Below are 20,516 nucleotides of genomic sequence, written 5' to 3' on the forward strand. Positions count from 1 at the left end.
TAATTTTCATTGCAAATCTTAGTATTTAAATAAGAAGATATAGAAAGATAGCCAAATAATTCCACTAAACTTATGAATTTTTTTGTTTCAGTGTTAACTGAGATGTCATTTTTTTCTCCTTTCTTTAGGGTGTTTGTAAATCGAAGTTTAGCCATGGAAAAAATTAAGTGTTTTGGTTTTGATATGGATTATACACTTGCTGGTAAGTAGCACTTTTCTGATTGCTCAAGAACTACTGCTTTGGATGTAACACAGTGGGTCCTCAGACTGTTCAATAAACACTAGTTGATTTAATCATACATTCAGCTGTCAGAAGCTTTTATCAAACTGCTCCATTGAGATTTGTGAATATTGAAATTACCTGATATCCTTGGGATTTAGATTGTACCAATAGGTAGAACAAGTGCTGAATTATTTTAGAGACCCTGGTAAGAAATGGTATGGTTAAATCATACATTAATGTGTATTTTGGGCCATTTTTGGCTTTTACTGTTATTAAGCTGTTCTTAAAGGATGTACTTTTGATTCTCTAACTCTACTACAAGGTAGACTTTTTATCAGTTAAAAATTTTAATGTTTTTCTTAGGACAAATGGAGAATGTGTTCCTTTTCCAGTAAAAACAATTGCACACATACTGTTTAGAGACTTTTTAAAAACTAAAGCTGTTAGCTTTGTTCATTATCAGATAGACCTTAAACACCAGCATTGTGTTGTTTTCCATTTCTATCTCTGAGAAATATTGGAAATAATCAATGTATTAGTCAGTAGTTGCAACATCTTTTCAAAAATTGTGGTTTTTATTAAAATATTTGCAATCTGGTGAAAATATCATTTAATTTTAGAGTAATAGGGAAGAAGGATTGAGTTGAACATGTGTACATATATGTATGTGCATGCATGTGTATACACCTATGACGCTCAGAATCTTTCAGAAGTTTTCTCCATAAAATACTATCTTTAAGGACACAAAAACTTTAAAATGTATAAATACATTTATCTTCAGAAACCTTTTATATATACAGTATTAGAAAACTGACTTCTGTCTCAAATTAGACAAATCTCATTTTGGTATTCAATTTAGACTACAAATATAAATAAATACTCTTAAGTATACAAAAGTGAATGCATGTAGTTTACAGGTATTTGCCTTGTAGATGTAGCCATATTTACCAAACAAGCTATATATTAAAAATCTACACTGGCTTGATTTGAATTTCTTTTTCTTCCCTCCATACTCTGTTATTTATTTAGTTTTCTACTACCTGAAAGCTGTTTTTGCATCATTTTGATTCTTCCATATTTTCCTAATTGGACACAGAGACTTTTAGGAGCACTTACCAAAATGCAGGTAGAAATACTATACTTTCTCAGTGTATATCTTGCTGTCCATATTGGGAGAAAATCCTGCAATCCCTCTCCTTCTAGAATTCTAACTCTCCAGGGGAAGGAATGGTTAGGTAGTTTGACAGCTGAAAGGTATTATCTAAAACAGGAATAGAAGTTAATGGGGTCAAAAAGTGACAAACTTTTCCCTTGGTTTACTAAGACAATATCTTTGTATTGAAATAGTTGAATAAGTATCTACTGAAACTCTGTAATGTGCTCAGCACATTTTATTACTGAGCATTGAGATAACTATATATTCCCACAAAATAATGAAAATATGAATTCTCTAATGTAGTGAAAAAGGCCTTGAGTCTTCACCTCTAAACTTTAAATATACCTTATGATTTCTTCTTTTTATTTGATTTTTTGTAAATCCCACTTTATATAATGTTTACTCTTAGTCTAGACACTAATAGCCTTCCTTATAAGTACCTATTATATGCCAAGCCCTGTTCTGTTTTATACAGATGATTTCATTCAATACTGGATTAGCTCATTCATATCACTTTTTTTTTTTTAATTTTTATTTTTTTTGAGAGGGCATCTCTCATATTTATTGATCAAATGGTTGTTAACAACAATAAAATTCTGTATAGGGGACTCAATGCACAATCATTAATCAACCCCAAGCCTAATTCTCAACAGTCTCCAATCTTCTGAAGCATAACGAACAAGTTCTTACATGGTGAACAAGTTCTTACATAGTGAATAAGTTCTTACATGGTGAACAATGCAAGGGCAGTCATCACAGAAACTTTCGGTTTTGATCACACATTATGAACTATGAACAATCAGGTCAAATATGAATATTCGTTTGATTTTTATAATTGATTTATATGTGATTCCCACATTTCTCCCTTATTATTATTATTATTTTTTAAATAAAATGCTGAAGTGGTAGGTAGGTGCAAGATAAAGGTAGAAAACATAGTTTAGTGCTGTTAGAGGGCAAATGTAGATGATCAGGTCTGTGCCTATAGACTAAGTATTAATCCAAGCTAGACAAGGGCAACAAAACATCCATGGATGCAGAAGATTTCTCTCAAAACAGGGGGGCGGGGTGAGGTTCTAAGCCTCACCTCTGTTGATCCCCAATTTCTCACCCGATGTTCCCCCTGTGACTGTGCCTCATTCATATCACTTTTTACAAAAACCTTATGAGGCAGATACTACTATTATTGTCTTCATTTTACAGATAACTCTAAGACATTAAGGACTTTGTCCAAGTACATTTAGCTATGATACAGCTAAACTAAGATTCAAGCCTAAGCATATGTGTGTGTATAGTAAGTTTAAATTACCATTTTGAATAATGACAACCTACAGTGTGGAATAATTTCAAAGTAATAAGCCTCCCCCACTTAAAATGAGTAAACCAGGATTTAAGCACTCAAAAGGGCAAAGGCCTTTAAAGTAGTCTCCTTGAGAGTCTATACATTATTCCATCAATTTTGTGCTGGTTGAAAAACATTGTTAGTCTCTTGTTGCCTTCACCTCCTAAAAGCACACAGGAAAACAAGTTTATTGACTTTATACTTGTACTTGTTTTCCAGAATGGTATTCATTAAATTTATCTGTGAGTAACTTTTGGCTATGTAAACAAAGAGACTATGCTATTGATGTGCTAAGGACTTTCCGTCAGAAAAATTTGCCATGAAGTACAGAGATAAGACTAAAAGAGGTGTTTTTGAAAGCATTGAGTATTTGGGATAGATATCCCTGCAGTAAAGACAAGTCCTTGGAACAGGTCTGTATTCTTTCCGAAAGCTTCCCTGGGACATTGTCATCTCTCTGAAGTCCTAACACGTTGGTACATCATTACCTCAGACAACTTGTATGTCAGTTTCACCTTTAGTTTACTTGCTTATCTCCCCATTGGCCTGTGAATTCCTCTAGGGCAAAAACTTTCTGTTCACGTGTATATCCTATGTGTTGCTTAAAGCCTCCATATAGTAAGTAGATGCCCAGTGAACAGTTACTGAATGAACAATTTGGGTGCATAAGTTTTAATATGTAAGTTTAAGGATCAACTGAGGTACTTTAGTTATGCATAAAATACACACCAATTATTCAAGTGAAATACTTTTAAATATGTACTTTTAAAATTTTAATAAACTTTCTTGAGGGATAAGTTACATGCAATAAAACACATGCATTTTAATTGTGTAGAGTCTGACAAAATGTATACACCTGTGTAACCACCACCCCGATCAAGATACACCATTATCTTTATTTGGTTTATATTTTTATTAGGACCTATGTAGTAACCACTTTCATTTTTTACTATAATTTTTAGGTTTGATTGTTTTGCTTCTGTGTTGTAACAGTACCATTAACATGTGGTTAACCTACTTTTTTGTTTTAAGTGATGGAAAATGCCAGTTTTCTGTGCAGAATGAAATGTGGCTCAATGCATTTTTGCATTTTTTTCCCCTGTATATTTTGCCTTTGTAATTTGAGGGATTCAGAGAAGAATTGTTTTCTTAATTTTTTAAATTTTTAGCTCATTTTATTAATTGCTTAATAAATAGTTGTTACAATAAATGGTGACTTTCTTTGTGTACTACTATTCCTATCACAGAAAAGACATTCAATAAAAATTTGATTTTTTAACTCGGAGAAGGAATAACCCAGTAAATATTAATTTTCTGAAATGAAATAATTAAATATGCTATGAAACTGCTATCTGGCATAGTCTGATTTGGCTATTCTGGCAAACAGTATTTTGAGTGATGTGGAGTTACCTTTTACAGCATAGAGGGGATTATTAGTTTTCAGAGTTAGAATGTAGTGAAATTGATAGGCTAGGGTTAATGCTTCTCAAGTATCTGGATCATATCTCAGATGGCAGTCATGTTTTAAATGGTACATTTATTGGGAGAAAGTGGTTGTTGGCTCAGGCCTACCTATCACATTGTAAACTTTACCTAAATTTGTTCTGAGAAAACATACAGGTTTTCTCAGAGTTTCTTTTCCCTCGTTTTCAAGTGGGAAATGTATTTGACTTTTTTATGGAAAATGTTGGGGGGTGGGATCCCATTTCAGAGATTTTTCCAGAGAAGATCCCTTTATGATCAGCTATTCCTGTAATTAGAGAAAGCTATGCATTTTTAACATTTTTATGAATTTGTTTACAGGATTTCTATGTAAGATTGACATGTTTTTATATAAAATAAAAACAACCCCAAAACAGAACATTTGTCTATTGACAGAAACTAATTTTTCCTGATGGTCTTGGACCTAAACTCAGTTTTAATCCTGAATTCTGTCTATAGCATTAATGCCAGTATTGGTATTTAGCTCCTTACCTCTGTAATATTATAGATTAACACTTTCTTTAATGGAATTATGTATATCATTATGATTTAGCTAGTTTGTCTCCTAAGTGCAGATGAATTTATATGTGAAAGTTAATGTTTAGATTCTTGGTAATACTGAGTCTTAATATATCAGCTTTGCCATTGACCAATGGTGGACTTGCTTTCTGTAAAAAGTACCTATCAGGCCTATTTATAATTCCTCTCTTACGCCGTATTACTTTAGCAGTGTTTTTTGTGAATGATGTATAGTAGAAACTGATCCTTTGCATTTTTGGCTTCCTCTGTAGGTAACGTGTTTTTCTTTTCTCTTTCCTTGAGGCTTTTTCCTCCCTCAATTAGACTTATTGGGTGCTCTGGTTTCCTATTTTTCTAAGTTGCCCTAATGTAGGTGTTCTCTAGACCCCAGATTTTGTGTCTTTGGTGTTTATCTGGGAGCAGCCTTTAACGTTTTTATGCTTATGTGAGACAGACAGATGGGTCAGAATGGTAAGAGTGCCCAGGACAAAGCAAGCCAAAAAAGATCTAAAAGTCAGCCTAAGGTTAGGTCTTGGGACTTGTGAGAGAACAAGAAAATAAAAAGCCTGGCTCTAACCTCTCCTCAGGGTGAAGGGACTAATCTCTACTATCTGTGAATTTTGTTTCTTTGGTTTTGTGTGCATAGAGGAGTGCTAAAAATGTTATGTTGCTGAATTTATTGTTACTAGCAGTGGATAGTAGAATGAAAATAGAAAACAATTGGCATTTTTTAGGTTGTTTAGTGCTTGCTCATTTTTCAGGTGACATAAGCATAAACAGATTTGTATATTCCATTGCTCTTAGTTTTCTGTTAGTTTTATAATACTGTATCCAGAAATTTATTGCTGAGGATTCAAATGAAAAATTCTTTTCTGATTAAGTGAGTGATGCAAAGTACTTGTATCACCTCCTCATGGTTTTAGATCACTATCTGACAGACTGCTAATATACAAAATATGGTTTCTTTAACAAGCAAAATGTTAGCCAGTAGCTGTTAATTGAGAGTAATGAGTGCAAAAAAATGATTAAAAGAAGCCAGAATAATCCTGTTTCTTATTTAAAGGATAAGCTCCATACAGTCTTGAGTTTAGGCCCAGTCTTATTTTTATCTTTACCTCTGAGACTATGTGGTCAGAAAAAAAGCAGAAACCTCAGAGCATGTGTGATTGACTTGGGTTTGTATCCCAGCTCTACCTTCTACTCGCTCTTGGCCACCAGCATGTTACTTAACCTCCCTGAGTCTCAGTTTATTTATTTAATCCAAAAAAAAAAAGGGTGTGGTGTGGTGGTGGAGATAAACTGTTGGTATAGGTTTAAATGAAATAATGTATATAAAATAATGCAATGGAAGTAGTTCTCTTGCTCTGACTTGTGATACCAAAGTATTAATACTTCATACTGAATTTGAGCTCTAAGGTAAACATCTAAGGAATAAGAAGAAAAATACCAATATTAAACTCATTTACACTCCTAGATATTATGGAAAAACCTGGAATGCTAGACAAATGGCAGTGGAATAGTTAGTCACTCTTTTGTTTTTGAATTTTCTTCTTAAGTATTGCAGATAATCATAAACTTAATAGAAAGTTAAAGTTCTTTTCTGAGGAGATTATTAATGTCAAGGTGTATTTCTGTAGAAATTAAGCAGTGTTTCCAGTGAAGGGTTATTTCTTAATAGGATTATGCTGAAGGAATAGCTTTCTAAGGAAAGGTCCTGATTTAAATTTTAAAACTTTCCTTTATGATAAAGGTATCACTGATATACTTCTAATATGTGCAAGAAGAGTTACTTGTTTTTTGAAACAGTAAGAAACTTAAGTAGAAAGAAGTAGTTGACATTTGTGGTTGCATGGAAGACCTAAACATGCTGTAAGTTCTGTGACATTAACATCAAAATTCTGTATGTAGAAATGTTAAATTTTCAAGTCTTTATCCTAATGGAGAATAGGGCAACATTTTTGGCCAGGGGGAAGGTTTATTAATATTTATTTAATGCCCTTCATACAAATATAGAATGACTCTTGGTTCAGCATTATGAAAATATATTATTTCTGACTTAGTTTATTTAGGAAACCATCTTGATTTTTCTTTTCTGCAATTAAGTCTGCTTTTCTTCTGGAAGGAGGGAGCTTTTGGGCTCAAAGATCCAAAAAGAGACACATTTCAATGTTTTCCAGCTCCAATACCTTTTAGGTTTTGAGCCATTTTAGTAAGTCCAGCAATAAGTTCCTTATTTCTGTCACCATTTTCGTACTAGTGGATGCCATGGCTAGTGTCCAATTGCTCCTATTTTTTTGAGACATTGTCAGGAGGTAGAGGACAAAGATATATTAAGCATTTACTATTATGTGCTAGAAAATGTACTTTACACAGTGTACCTTTTAATCCTCACAACAGCCCACTGAGGTAGGGATTACTAGCTCCATTTTACAAATAAGACCACCAAATCAAGAGGTAGAATAACTTGTGCATAGCTAGCAATTGACTGAAGACTCACAGCTAGAATTTAAGCCCAGGTCATTTCCCATTTCTCATGCTGCTCTAACCATCAGAAGAACAGAAGTGATTTCACTAAACTCTAGATGAGAAATCAGTAAGAGAAAAAGCTCATGAACAAAAAAGATAATCATCCTGCATATTTTTTCCCAAAATGGAAATTCTCCATAGGGCAAAATGCATCTTTCTCTTATATTTGAGTGTAATCCAATATAACAGTTTTGCACAATTTTTCTTTTGTTTAATTTTTAGAAATCTTAAGAGAATGAAGCCTCAAGAATACTGTATACATGTTCTATTTTAAGTATTTTTAGAATTCTAGAATTGTGTGGGGTTTTTTTCCAATTAAAAAATCTTGAGAGGGTTTGAGAATATATTTTAGACTCCCCTTTTGAGTTTTCCTGTCCTCCTCTCCTTTCTCTAGGCCGTATTAACCATTAGAGATGAAATCCAGTTATTCCAAACTTAAGCACTTTGCATTAACAAGTCTAAAGTGGGGAGAAAAGATAGAATAAAGCTATAAGAATACTAGGAAAGAAATAAAGAGAAACTAGATCTTAATGTTGGTAAATCAGAGTTATCCTGCCGCTTGTATAAGCATCTCAGGACCTTTGGTCTGTTGTCCTGTCTTCTCATTCATAGCAGATGCACTGATCTTGTTTTGTTGTTGCTGGAATTGACTCAACTCAATTGGCATTTAAGCTAACATTTTTTTGCATGTGTATTTACTTAGACTAAAGTCCAGGGCAGTCAAATCATATTTCTGTCAGGCATTATATATCCTCACCAAACTTATTGGCATTAGAGGCATTTAAAGGTGTGAGAGAAAAACTTAAAAGTATTATACAGTATTGGTATAATTTCACTGAAGACACCCCCAAGGCAAAGTACCTTTTTCCTCCTTTTTAAAAATATTGTCAATTATATATAACAAAAAATTGCTATTTCATCTATTTTTAAGTGTATAATTGAATGGCATTAAGTCCATCCAGTGTTGTGCAAGCCTCACCACTGTCCGTTTCCAGAAATTGCTGATCATCTCGAATAGAAACTCTATCCATTAAGGAGTAACTTCCCAATCTCAATAACCCCCTCAAGCCCTATAACCACTGATCTGCTTTCTGTCTCTGTGAAATTACCTATTCTAGATACTTCATATAAGCAGAATCATACAGTATTTGTCCTTTTGTGCCTAGCTGATGTCTCTTAACATGTTTTCCAGTTTTGTCCATGATCATGATGTAGCATGTATCAAAATTTCATTCCTTATATTATATGTATTCCATTAGATGTCTGCACCACATTTTGTTTATCCATCATCCACTGGATACTTCAGTTACTTCCACCTTTTGGCTGTTATGAATAATGCTGCTGTGAACACTGATAATATAAGTATCTGTGTGAGTCCTTACTTTCATTTCTTCTGGGTATATACCCTAGAATGGAAATGATGAATTATATGGTAATTCTGTGTTTAACTTACTGTTTTCCACAGTGGCTACACCATTTTATATTCACACCAGCAAAACATGAGGGTTCCAGTTTCTTCACATTCTTGGCAATACTTAATATTTTCAGTGTTTTGTTGTTGTTTTGTTAATAGTCATTCTAATAGGTATGAAGTGGTTTCTCATGTGGTTTTGATTTACATTTCCCTAGTGGCTGGTGATGTTGAACATCTTTCATGTGCTTATTAGCCATTTGTATATCTTTTTTTGTGTGTGTGTGAGAAATGTCTAGTCCTTTGTCCATTTTTAACTGAATTATTTGGTTTATTTTGAGTTGTAGGAGCTCTTTAAATATTCTTGATATTAATCTCTTATCAGATATACAATTCACAAATACTGTCTTTCTGTGGTTTGTCTTTTCACTCTTAGGAAACAGAAAAGTTGTTAAGTTTTAATTAAGTCCAGTTTATTTTTCTTTTGTTACCTGTGCTTTTGTTGTCATATCTAAGAAGTACCATTGCCGAATCCAATATAATGAAGAGTTTTATAGTGTTAACTTTTATGTTTAGGTCTTTGATCCATTTTTTAGTTACCTTTTGTATGTGGTGTATAAGGTAAGGGTCCAAATTCATTCTTTTACATGCTGATATACAGATTTTTTCAACACCATTGAAAAGAAGATTACACTTTCCTCACTGAATGGTCTTGGTATCCTTATAAAAAATCATTTGACCATCTGTGTGGGGAGAGAGCACTTCTTAAAAAAATGAAACATCTGATAGATGTATGACTTCTGTGTCTGTGCTTCAGCATTTCTTCTTCAAGAAAGATGAGGTTCCTTGCAACAGTGATGCATTAAATTAATACTGGAAGATCATCTCAGTTGAACTTAACTGTGTGGTTAGTGTATAAACTGGATGTATCTGTGTGAAGTTCTTAGTGTGATAACAAGGTCTCTTAAAGGAGAGTATTTTATTGAAAGGTTTTTGGTACAAACCAAGGAAGATAACCTTCATCAGAAAAGCCAGATAAATTCTCACAGTCCCAAGTTCCAAGAGAGTACTCAGGGCATCCTTCTTACAACTTGGAAAAAGTCTGTCTGACTTGCACAATGTCTTACTCTGTAGTCCTCCACTAACAGATTGTCTATATACAAGATATTTTTGTGTTAGGGAATGAGCTCTTTCAAGTCAGTTATTAAGTTATTAACCTTTATCTGTCCTCTGACTTGTTCTGAGGGATTTATCAGTTTGTGAGTGGACCAAATGTGTACAATTGATGATTAAAGGAATACAAAAATAGGTGTACTTTGGTGAGTAAAATGTAGTCATTATCCCCCTTAGTGATCTTTTTTCTCCTTAAACCAGTTTTTTAACTGGGTTTTTTTCTTTTATTTCTGAAAAAGTAGAAAAAAGGGATAAGCTGAGTGTTTGAACAGAGAACATAGGGTAACAGATAAAAAGAAAAAAAAATGCAAAAGGAGTTGATCCTTTCCCAAAAAGGAAAAAAATTAGGATTGTAGTTTATAAAATTATTAATAAAAATAACATCAAACAAAATAAAAGTATAACCAGAATATTACACAAGCATAATATATATATCTAATGTATATTGCCTCAGGAAGTGATTATTTTAGACAGGAGAAGACTTGTTCTATTTGTCCTCAACTCAGAAAAGTTGTGAAGATAAAAAGTGATAATTTATTTAGTACTAGAATCCAATCATGATTTGTATCAAGGATCCAGTTTGAATAAGCTGAACTTGTTAGGGCCTGTGGTTAAATGAATTTATATATGGGGAAGGTTTGCTATTTATAGTTTTGGCTATAAACAATAAAATAAACCTTTAAGTAAAATCCCCAAAAGAGATTTGAGGTGACTTGCAAAACTAAACACATAAAATGGGTTAAAAGACTAAATTTTTTGTAAAGCCCATAACAAAATATGCTTCCAAGTAGATACTATCCTTCATATAGTCACCTTATAAGGGAAAATGTATTCCAATATTGCTATCATTTCTTAGACCTTTTAGTAATTCTGTTGGAATTGTTTCACAGCCAGTTTATAAACCGACAAGAAAACCTGTGTCACTGCTTTAAGTAGTCACACCTGCTTTTTTTGTTGTTGTTATCATTAATCTACAATTACATGAGGAACATTATGTTTACTAGACTCCTCCCTTCACCAAGTCCCCCCCACAAACCCCATTACAGTCACTGTCCATCAGTGTAGTAAGATGCTGTAAAATCATTACTTGTCTTCTCTATGTTGCACAGCCCTCCCTGTGCCCCCCTGACATTATACATGCTAATCGTAAGGCCCCCTTTCTTCTCCCCCCCTTCTCCCTCCCTTCCCACCCATCCTCCCCAGTCCCTTTCCCTTTGGTAACTGTTAGTCCCTTCTTGGGTTCTGTGATTCTGCTGCTGTTTTGTTCCTTCAGTTTCTCCTTTGTTCTTATATTCCACATATGAGTGAAATATAACTGCTTTTTATAATTTAATTTTTAAAATTAAAGTATCATTAATGAACAGTCATATGTTGGTTTCAGATGTACATCATAGTGGTTCAACAGACCCTGTGGTCAGCTTCTATCATGATTGGGACTTTGTGTGCTCTTTTATCTTTTATCCTCCTCCCCTCACCTGCTCTAACCACTCCTCCTTGGTAACCACTAGTCACCTCTCAGTGTCTGAGTCTAATGTTGTTTTGTTTCTTCTGTTTTGCTTTGTTGTGTTTTATTTATTTATTTATTTATTTATTTATTTATTTTGGTATAATTAATATACAATTACATGAGTAACATTGTGGTTACTAGACTCCCCCCATTATCAAGTCCCCACCATATACCCTATTACAGTCACTGTCCATCAGCGTAGTAAGATGCTATAGAATCACTACTTGTCTTCTTTGTGCTATACTGCCTTCCCTGTGCCCCCCCGCCACATTATGTATGCTAATAGTAATGCCCCTTATTCCCCTTCTCCCTCCCTTCCCACCCACCCCTGCCCAGTCCCTTTCCCTTTGGCAACTGTTAGTTCATTCTTGGGTTCTGTGAGTCTACTGCTGTATTGTTCCTTCAGTTTTTACTTTGTTCTTATGCTCCACAGATGAGTGAAATCATTTGGTGCTTGTCTTTCTCCTCCTGGCTCATTTCACTGAGCATAATACCCTCTAGATCCATCCATGTTGTTGCAAATGGTAGGATTTGTTTTCTTCTTATGGGTGAATAATATTCTATAGTGTATATGTACCACATCTTCTTTATCCATTCATCTACTGATGGGCACTTAGGTTGCTTCCATTTCTTGGCTATTGTATATAGTGCTGTGAAAAACATAGGGGTGCATCTGTCTTTTTGAATCTGTGATCCTGTATTCTTAGTGTAAATTCCTAGGAGTGGAATTCCTGGATCAAATGGTATTTCTATTTTGAGTTTTTTGAGGAACCTCCATACTGCTTTCCACAATGGTTGAACTAATTTACATCCCTACCAGCAATGTAGGAGGTTCCCCTTTCTCCACATCCTCGCCAGCATTTGTTGTTCCTATTCTTTTCTATGTTGGCCATCCTAACTGGTGTGAGGTGATATCTCATTGTGGTTTTAATTTGCATTTTGATGATTAATGATGTGGAGCATCTTTTCATGTGCCTGTTGGCCATTTGAATTTCTTCTTTGGAGAAGTGTCTGTTTAGATCTTTTGCCCATTTTTTAATTGGGTTATTTGTTTTTTGGGTGATAAAGCATATGAGTTCTTTATGTATTTTGGATGTTAACCCCTTATCAGATAAGTTGTTTATATTCTCCCACACTGTATAATGCCTTTTTTGTTCTGCTGATGGTGTCCTTTACTGTACAGAAGCTTTTTTGTTTGATGTAGTCCCATTTGTTCATTTGTACTTTTGTTTCCCTTGCCTGTGATGTGTTCAGGAAAAAGTTGCTCATTTATATTCAAGAGATTTTTGCCTATGTTCTCTTATATGAGTTTTATGGTTTCACGACTTACATTTAGATCTTTGATCCATTATGGAGTTACACAATAATCCAATTTCATTCTCTTATATGTAGCTGTCTACTTTTGCCAACACCATTTGTTGAAGAAGCTGTCTTTTACCCATTGTATATCCAGGGCTCCTTTATCATTTATTAATTGGCTTTATATGTGTGGGATTACATCTGGGCTAACTATTCTTTTCCATTTATCTGTGGGTCTGTTCTTGTTCCAGTACCAAATTGTTTTGATTAGTAAGGCTTTGTAATAGAGCTTGAAGATGAGGAGTGTAATCCCCCCAGCTTTATTCTTCCTTCTCAGGATTGCTTTGGCTATTCAGGGTCTTTTCTGGTTCCATATGAATTTTAGAGCTATTTGTTCTAGTTCATTGAAGAATGCTGTTGGTATTTTGATAGGGATTGCATTGTATCTGTTAATTGCTTTGGACAGGATGACCATTTTGATATTAATTCTTCCCATGAGCATGGGATATATTTCTATTTATTGGTGTCTTTAATTTCTCTAATGAGCATTGTATAGTCTTCAGAGTTGGTTAGGTTTATTCCTAGGTATTTTATTCTCTTTGATGCCATTGTAAATGGAGTTGTTTTCCTGATTTCTCTTTCTGCTAGTTCATCATTAGTATAGAGGAATGCAATAGATTTCTGTGTATTAATTTTGTATCCTGCAACTTTGCTTAATTCATTTATTAGTTCTAGTAGTTTTGGGGTGGATTCTTTAGGGTTTTTTTTATATACAGTGTCATGTCATCTGCTAACAATGACAGTTTAACTTCTTCCTTACCAATCTGAATGCCTTTTATTTCTCTGTGTTGTCTGATTGCCATGGCTAGGACCTCCAGTACTGTGTTGAATAAAAGTGGTGAGAGTAGACATCCTTGTCTTGTTCCCGATCTTAGTGGAAAAGCTTTCAGCTTTTCACTGTTAAGTATGATGTTGGCTGTGGGTTTGTTGTATATGGCCTTTATTATATTGAGGTACTTGCCCTCTATATCCATTTTGTTGAGAGTTTTTATCATGAATGGATGTTGAATTTTGTCAAATGCTTTTTCAACATCTATTGAGATGATCATGTTATTTTTGTCCTTTTTGTTAATGTGGTGTATGATGTTGATGGATTTTCGAATATAGTACCATCCCTGGAGTAAATCCCACTTGATTGATCATGATGGATGATGTTTTTGATGTGTTTTTGAATTTGGTTTGCTAATATTTTGTGTTGAGTATTTTTGCATCTATGTTCATCAGGGCTATTGGTCTGTAATTTTCTTTTTTTGTGGTATCTTTGTCTGGTTTTTGTATTAGAGTGATGCTGGCCTCATAGAATGAGTGGTAGTATTCCTTACTCTTCTACAGTTTGGAAAACTTTAAGGAGGATTGGTATTAGGTCTTCTCTAAATGTTTGATAAAATTCAGCAGTGAAGCCATCTGGTTCAGAAATTTTTTTTCTAAATAGTTTTCTGATTGCCAGTTCAATTTCATTGCTGGTAATTGGTCTGTTCAGATTTTCTGTTTTTTTCTTGGGTCAGTCTTGAAAGGTTGTATTTTTCTAGAAAGTTGTCTATTTTGTCTAGGTTATCCAATATATTGGCATACAGTTTTTCATAGTATTCTCTAATAATTCTTTGTATTTCTGTGGTGTCCATAGTGATTTTTCCTTTCTCATTTCTGATTCTGTTTATGTGTGGACACTGTTTTTTTCTTGATAAGTCTAGCTAGGGGTTTATGTATTTTGTTTATTTTCTCAAAAAACCAGCTCCTGGTTTCATTGATCCTTTTGTTGTTTTATTCTTCTCAGTTTTATTTAGTTCTGCTCTGATCTTTATTATGTCCCTCCTTCTACTGATTTGGGCCTCATTTGTTCTTCTTTTTCTAGTTTCATTAATTGTGAGTTTAGACTGTTCATTTGGGATTGTCCTTTCTTGAGGTAAGCCTGCATTGCAATGTACTTTCTGCTTAGAACTGCCTTCACTGTATCCCACAGGTTTTTGGGCTTTTGTGTTGCTGTTTTCATTTGTCTCCATATATTGCTTGATCTCTTTTAATTTGGTCTTTGATCCATTGATTCTTTAGGAGCATGTTGTTAAGTGTCCAAGTGTCATGGGTTTTTCTTGTTTTCCTTGCATAATTTATTTCTGATTTCATACCTTTGTGGTCTGAGAAGCTGATTGGCACAGTTTCAATCTTTTTGAATTTACTGAAGCTCTTTGTGTGGCCTAGTATGTGATCTATTCTGGATGGAACCTGTTCCCTGTACACTTGAGAAGAATGTGTATCTTGCTGCTTTTTTGTTGTGTAGATGTCTGTTAGGTCCATCTCTTCTAATGTGTTGTTCAGTGCCTCTGTCTCCTTACTTATTTTCTGTCGATTAATCTATCCTTTGAAGTGAGTGGTGTGTTGGTCTCCTAAAATGAATGTATTACATTCTATTTCCCCCTTTAATTCTGTTAGCATTTGTTTCATATATTTAAGTGCTCCTCCATTGGGTGCATAGATATTTGTAATAGTCATTTCCTCTTGTTGGACTGACCCCTTTATCATTATGTAATGTCCTTCTTTATCTCTTCTTACTTTCTTTGTTTTGAAGTCTATTCTGTCTGACATAAGTACTGCTACTTCTGCTTTTTTCTCCCTGTTATTTTTGTGAAATATCTTTTTCCATTCCTTCACTTTAAGTCTGTGTATGTCTTTGGGTTTGAAGTGAGTCTTTTGTAGGCAGATGGGTCCTTTTTTTTTTTTACCCATTGTGTAATCTGTGTTTTTTGATTGGTGCATCCGTTTGCATTTAAGGTAACTTTCGATAATGTGCTTATTGCCATTGTAGGCTTTAGATTCATGGTTACCAAAGGTTCAAGGGCAGCTTCCTTACTACCTAACAGTCTATCTTAACTCACTTATTAAAGTATTTCAAAGAAATCTAAATGTTCTTTTTTTTTCTCTCCTTCCTTCTCCTCCTCCACTCTTCGTATATGAGGTGTCATATTCTGTACTCTTTGACTAACTTTGTGAGTACTTAGTTTAATTTTGTATTTGCTTAGTACTTAATTGGTCTACTTCCCTTACTGTGGTTTTATTTTCTCTGGTGACGGCTATTTAGTCTTAGGAGCACTTCCATCTAGAGCAGTCCCTTTAAGATACACTGCAGAGACGGTTTGTTGGTGGTGAATTCCCTCAACTTTTGCTTATCTGGAAATTGTTTAATCACTGCTTCAAATTTAAATGATAATCTTTCTGGGTAGTGTTTCTTGGTTTGAGCCCCTTCTTTTTCATTGCATTAAATGTGTCATGCCACTCCCTTCTGTCCTGAAAGGTTTCTCCTGAGAAGTCTGCTGATAATGTGATGGTTTTCCTTTATAAGTGTTCTTTTTCTCTCTCTGGCTGCTTTCAGTATTCTGTCCTTGTCCTTGATCTTTGCCATTTTAATCACTATGTATTGGTGTTGGTTTCCCAGGGTTCCTTGTATTGGGAGATCTCTGCACTTCCATGACCTGAGAAGCTCTTTCCTTCCCCAGATTGTGGAAATTTTCAGCAATTATTTCATCAAAGAGACTTTCTATCCCTTTTTCTCTCTCTTGTTATTCTGGTACCCCTATAATGCAAGTATTGTTCCATTTGGATTGATCGCACAGCTCTCTTATTATTCTTTGATTCCTGGCGATCCATTTTCTCTCTGTGCCTCAGTTTCTTTGGTTTTCTGTTCTCTAATTTCTGTTTCATTTACCATCTCCTCTACCTCATCTAATCTACTTTTAAGTCCCTCCATTGTATGTTTCATTTCATATATGTACTTTTCAAAGTTTCTTTCTCTTTGTTGAAGTCCTCCCTGAGATCTTGTGTATTTTCTGTAGCTCCATGAGCATGTTTTATGACTTTTATTTTGAAATCTCTGTCAAGATGATGGGTGATGTCAGTTTCATTGAGCCCTCTTTCTGGCATTTTTCCCTGCAATTTTGTTTGGACCAAATTCTTTTGCCCTTTCATTTTTAAGTGTTTCCTATGGAATAATAACTGTGTACACAGCTCCCTCTGGTGCCTAGAAGCTCTGCTCTCTGGTGCTGCCGAGCACCTGCAGCAATGACGGGGGTCGCAGGCAAGCAGAACCAGCACCTGCCTAGAGGAAAGAGCTAGTATGGGAGGGTTTCCTGCCTTCCAGCTGTAATGCTGCCTCCACTGCCAGGTCCAGTGGGGCAAGCAGGCAGTGGGGGGCCTCAGGGCTGTGTCGCCAGCCAGGGGTATAGAGCATCTGATGCTCCTGAGAGTTCCCAAACTGCTGGGCTGAGCATGCCTGGACGATTTTGTCCACCTACCTGTTCTCCTGAGCAGCGAGCTGTGTGTAATCTTTGCCCCTTTAGCACCCCTCTGGCTGCTGGGAAGTCTTTCAAACTGCCTGCCTTTTTTTTGGCCCAGGGGTGCATGTTGTGCGTATCTGTTCTTCACAAGCGGCTGGAATCTGTTTCACCAAGTTCTGCCCATCTTTGTTTTCCAAACCCACTAATCTCCAGAAAACCATGTAATGTGGGTTCATGCTGCTGGACCAGATCTCCAGGGGTGGGTGGTTAGCAATCCTGGGCTTCTACTCCCTACCCACCCTCTTTCTCTTCCTCCTGCCTGTTGGCTGGGGTTGGGGGAATTCTTGGGTCCTGCCTGATGGAGGCTTTGCTACTTTACCCATTTCTGTGAGGTCTTCTCTTTTCCCCAGATGTAGGCAGTCTCTTCTGCAATCTTTGGGTTACTTTTTCAGGGTTAGTTGTATTTGCTGTATTTTCATGTTTTATGTGATTCTGGAAGGAGGTTTGTGCTTCACTTCTCATGCTGCCATCTTTTTTTCCCCCCTTGAGATACAATCTTTATATTAGCCACTTTTACTGCTTTTTTATGAACTTAAGGATTTTTTATACTATCTTTCTCAGGAAATGAAATACTGTTTTCTACAACCAAATGTTCGTTTGAGATGGTCTATGTTAGGAAAGAATTTAAAAAGGAGTAATACTACAGTGCATTACCTTACTTGTGGAAAAAAGTTCTTTGTATTAGTTGAGATAAATACCCTTAAGACTATTATTTTTAGATATATATTTATATTACATATAATACCTATTTTAGATATTGATTACTTTAAAGTAACTCTATTAAATATATATTTATATTTGAAGTCAAATTTATTACATATTATATATATTTATTATATATATTATATATATTATAAATAAATATTAATTTATAATTAAATATAAATAAGTGTGTGTGTGTATATTAGTCTGCACTTAATTTCCAAGCGTTGCTTCTCTTTATATCATTTCTGTATTACAGTTAGGGTTTTCACTGACTTTAAATTCATTTCTCTGACTATAGTCAATGATTTTGTAACATCTTTCTAAGTTGATAGTAACTGCACTGTAGAGGTTGAAGATTTAATAATATGGGTAACTGTTGAACTGCTGTGTTGTACATTTGAAACCAGTATAATATTGTGTATCAATACTTTAATTAAAAAAAAGATTTCTCTGAATTGGAGTATGTGGTTTGTTCCTAGGTAATTAGAGAATGTAAAAGATTGCTTAATAAAATGCAATTCCATCTCCTCCATTACATGGTGAGTGATAGAAATAATTAACCAATTATCAGTGTATGATCTTTACTTGCCATTGCCAGTCATAAAAACATTCAGAAGTAAGCCAGATGTTTTTTAGGACTGTCGTGAAGTATTAGTACATCACTAAAATTACTAAAGTATATCTTCCTTTTAATACTGTAGGACATTTTCTTCATGGGTAAACTTTTTTTTTTAAATTTTTTATTAAGGTATGATTGATATACACTCTTATGAAGGTTTCACATGAAAAAACAATGTGGTTACTACATTTATCCATATTATCAAGTCCCCATACATGGATAAACTTTTATCGAAATAACACTAACATAATTGCAAACTGATTTATAATCCCTTTTCTACTTCCACTTTCGATGAATGTTTGCTTTATCATGGAGTTAATGGGCACTGAGAAAAGGATGAATGATAATGGAGTCAAGCTGAATAGTGAAGGTTCAGGTTAAACATTAAAGTTAAAACCTGCTGGGTCAGGGAACTCCAACAGTTACATAGGCAGACTATGAAGTGATTATGATTCTTTATCACTAGGAACATTTGGTTTGACAGTCATGTAAAGGAATCAGATTCATGTAATTATAATTGTTATAGCATTATGATAGGGGACAAAATTAGGTGACTACATAAAGATTCCTTTATTTCTTAAGTTCTTTATCTACCCCCTCAACTTTTCATTTAGATGAATAAAATAACATTATCTAGGATACCCTGTGGTTATTGAAGAATGAATTTTTTCCACCTGGATTTCTAATTAATTAAGTTCCTAAATTCTGTTTACTTTTTAAAGACTTTTTAAAGACTTCAAATTTTCTGTTTGAAGAAGAGGGTAGCCAAAACATTACAGTTAGATAGGAGAATTCATGTGGAATTATGTGACCTAAAATATACACTAGAAGTTGCACACTGGTGGCCCATGGACCCAGCTCAGATCACAGACTACGGTTTGGCTCACATAGAATTTGTTGGTTTTTTAAATTGAGTCAGTAGTTAAAAATTGGGAAAGTGAAAATCTAGGCTGGTCTTTATTGCACGGTTGACAACATTTGCCTCTCATTTCCCGGGGAAAGTCAGCTACAGCTGAATAGCTATTTCCCCTTTTAGGCAGACACACACCAACACTTAGCCCATTTCACACATTAATTAACTTGCCTGACACTGTTATAGGTGTTTGGAACGTATTACCTGAATCTGAATCTCAGAAAGTTTGTCTGGAAACTTTATAGTACCTAGAAGAGACTGGTTATAAAAATGAATTATCTGTATAAACTCAAGTAAATTCATGTGTGGTTTTTAAGAAGACTTCCTGAGCTGGGTTAATTGGGTGCTTATTCTGTCCCTCTATGTATACCTTCTTAGTCAAATTATGTTATTTTGATCTAGAATTTATTATAAATATCTACTTGTATATTCCTGTAGTGCACTATGAGCTTCTTTAGGCCGAGGACCAGTTTTTGTTCTCAGCATTTAGTATCTGGTATACAGTAGTCACCCAAATGTTTGTTGAATTGCTCTAACTTTAATACAGGTATTTGAGTGCAATGAGCTGTTCTTATTTTTGGAAAAAATGTATATATATTAGCTATTCCAATTTTTTTTTTTTTTACTACAGGGAGCTCCTTTGGTTAAAGAGAATTTTTAAAGTTATGTCAGTAATTATCAGTTTTCCTGTTTTAAATTAAAATACATATTTATAGTAAGTGTACATGTTCTCAAAGGGAGAAATTTTGAGTTTGTTACCATTCTAATACTCTTAACATTAAAAAAATATTTCTTAATTACCATTTAATTTTGCTTTTGCAATGAATTGAAATTGGCAGTCTTTCAAACTCCTATTGTTTATATATCCAGCCATTTGGGAGTTGGTTTTATTTTATGTTACTAGTATTGCATAGTATCTAGCTTTTGTATTTTAAGTAAATTAAGACCATTTTTAGAAAATTTCAGTATCTTTTTTTGGATCGTTTGTGATCTCTTGGTTTACAAATAAATTCTTTTACTACATCTATGTTATTATTTTAGTATTTTCAAATAGTTCTGAAAAGCGGAAAAAGTCTGCTGGTATCTGTTTATATGAGAATTGGGAATATTTTATTTAAATTTTCCTTAATGAAAATGTGAAGTTACTACCTTTCTAGTTAGTCTCAGAACCAGCATCACATAGCCTAAATAAATAGAGAACATCGATGTTGATGACATTCATGGCATAAAAGTAAATAAACTGTTTTCGGGTGGTT

At 34.4% G+C, this 20,516-nt stretch overlaps 1 protein-coding gene across 9 annotated transcripts in view; it reads left to right on the top strand.

The window, feature by feature from the left end:
* Positions 1-20,516, top strand: part of NT5C2 (5'-nucleotidase, cytosolic II) — a 146,945-nt gene that overhangs the window by 106,017 nt on the left and 20,412 nt on the right. For all 9 annotated transcript variants that reach the window (XM_037001339.2, XM_037001340.1, XM_037001341.2 and 6 more), the window contains one exon: positions 129-202. In XM_037001339.2, the coding sequence (XP_036857234.1) occupies positions 129-202 (74 nt within the window). The remainder of the gene's footprint in view (positions 1-128; positions 203-20,516) is intronic.

The sequence above is a fragment of the Manis javanica genome, chromosome 7 (assembly GCF_040802235.1).
Source record: "Manis javanica isolate MJ-LG chromosome 7, MJ_LKY, whole genome shotgun sequence".
In the NCBI taxonomy this organism is placed as follows: domain Eukaryota; kingdom Metazoa; phylum Chordata; class Mammalia; order Pholidota; family Manidae; genus Manis; species Manis javanica.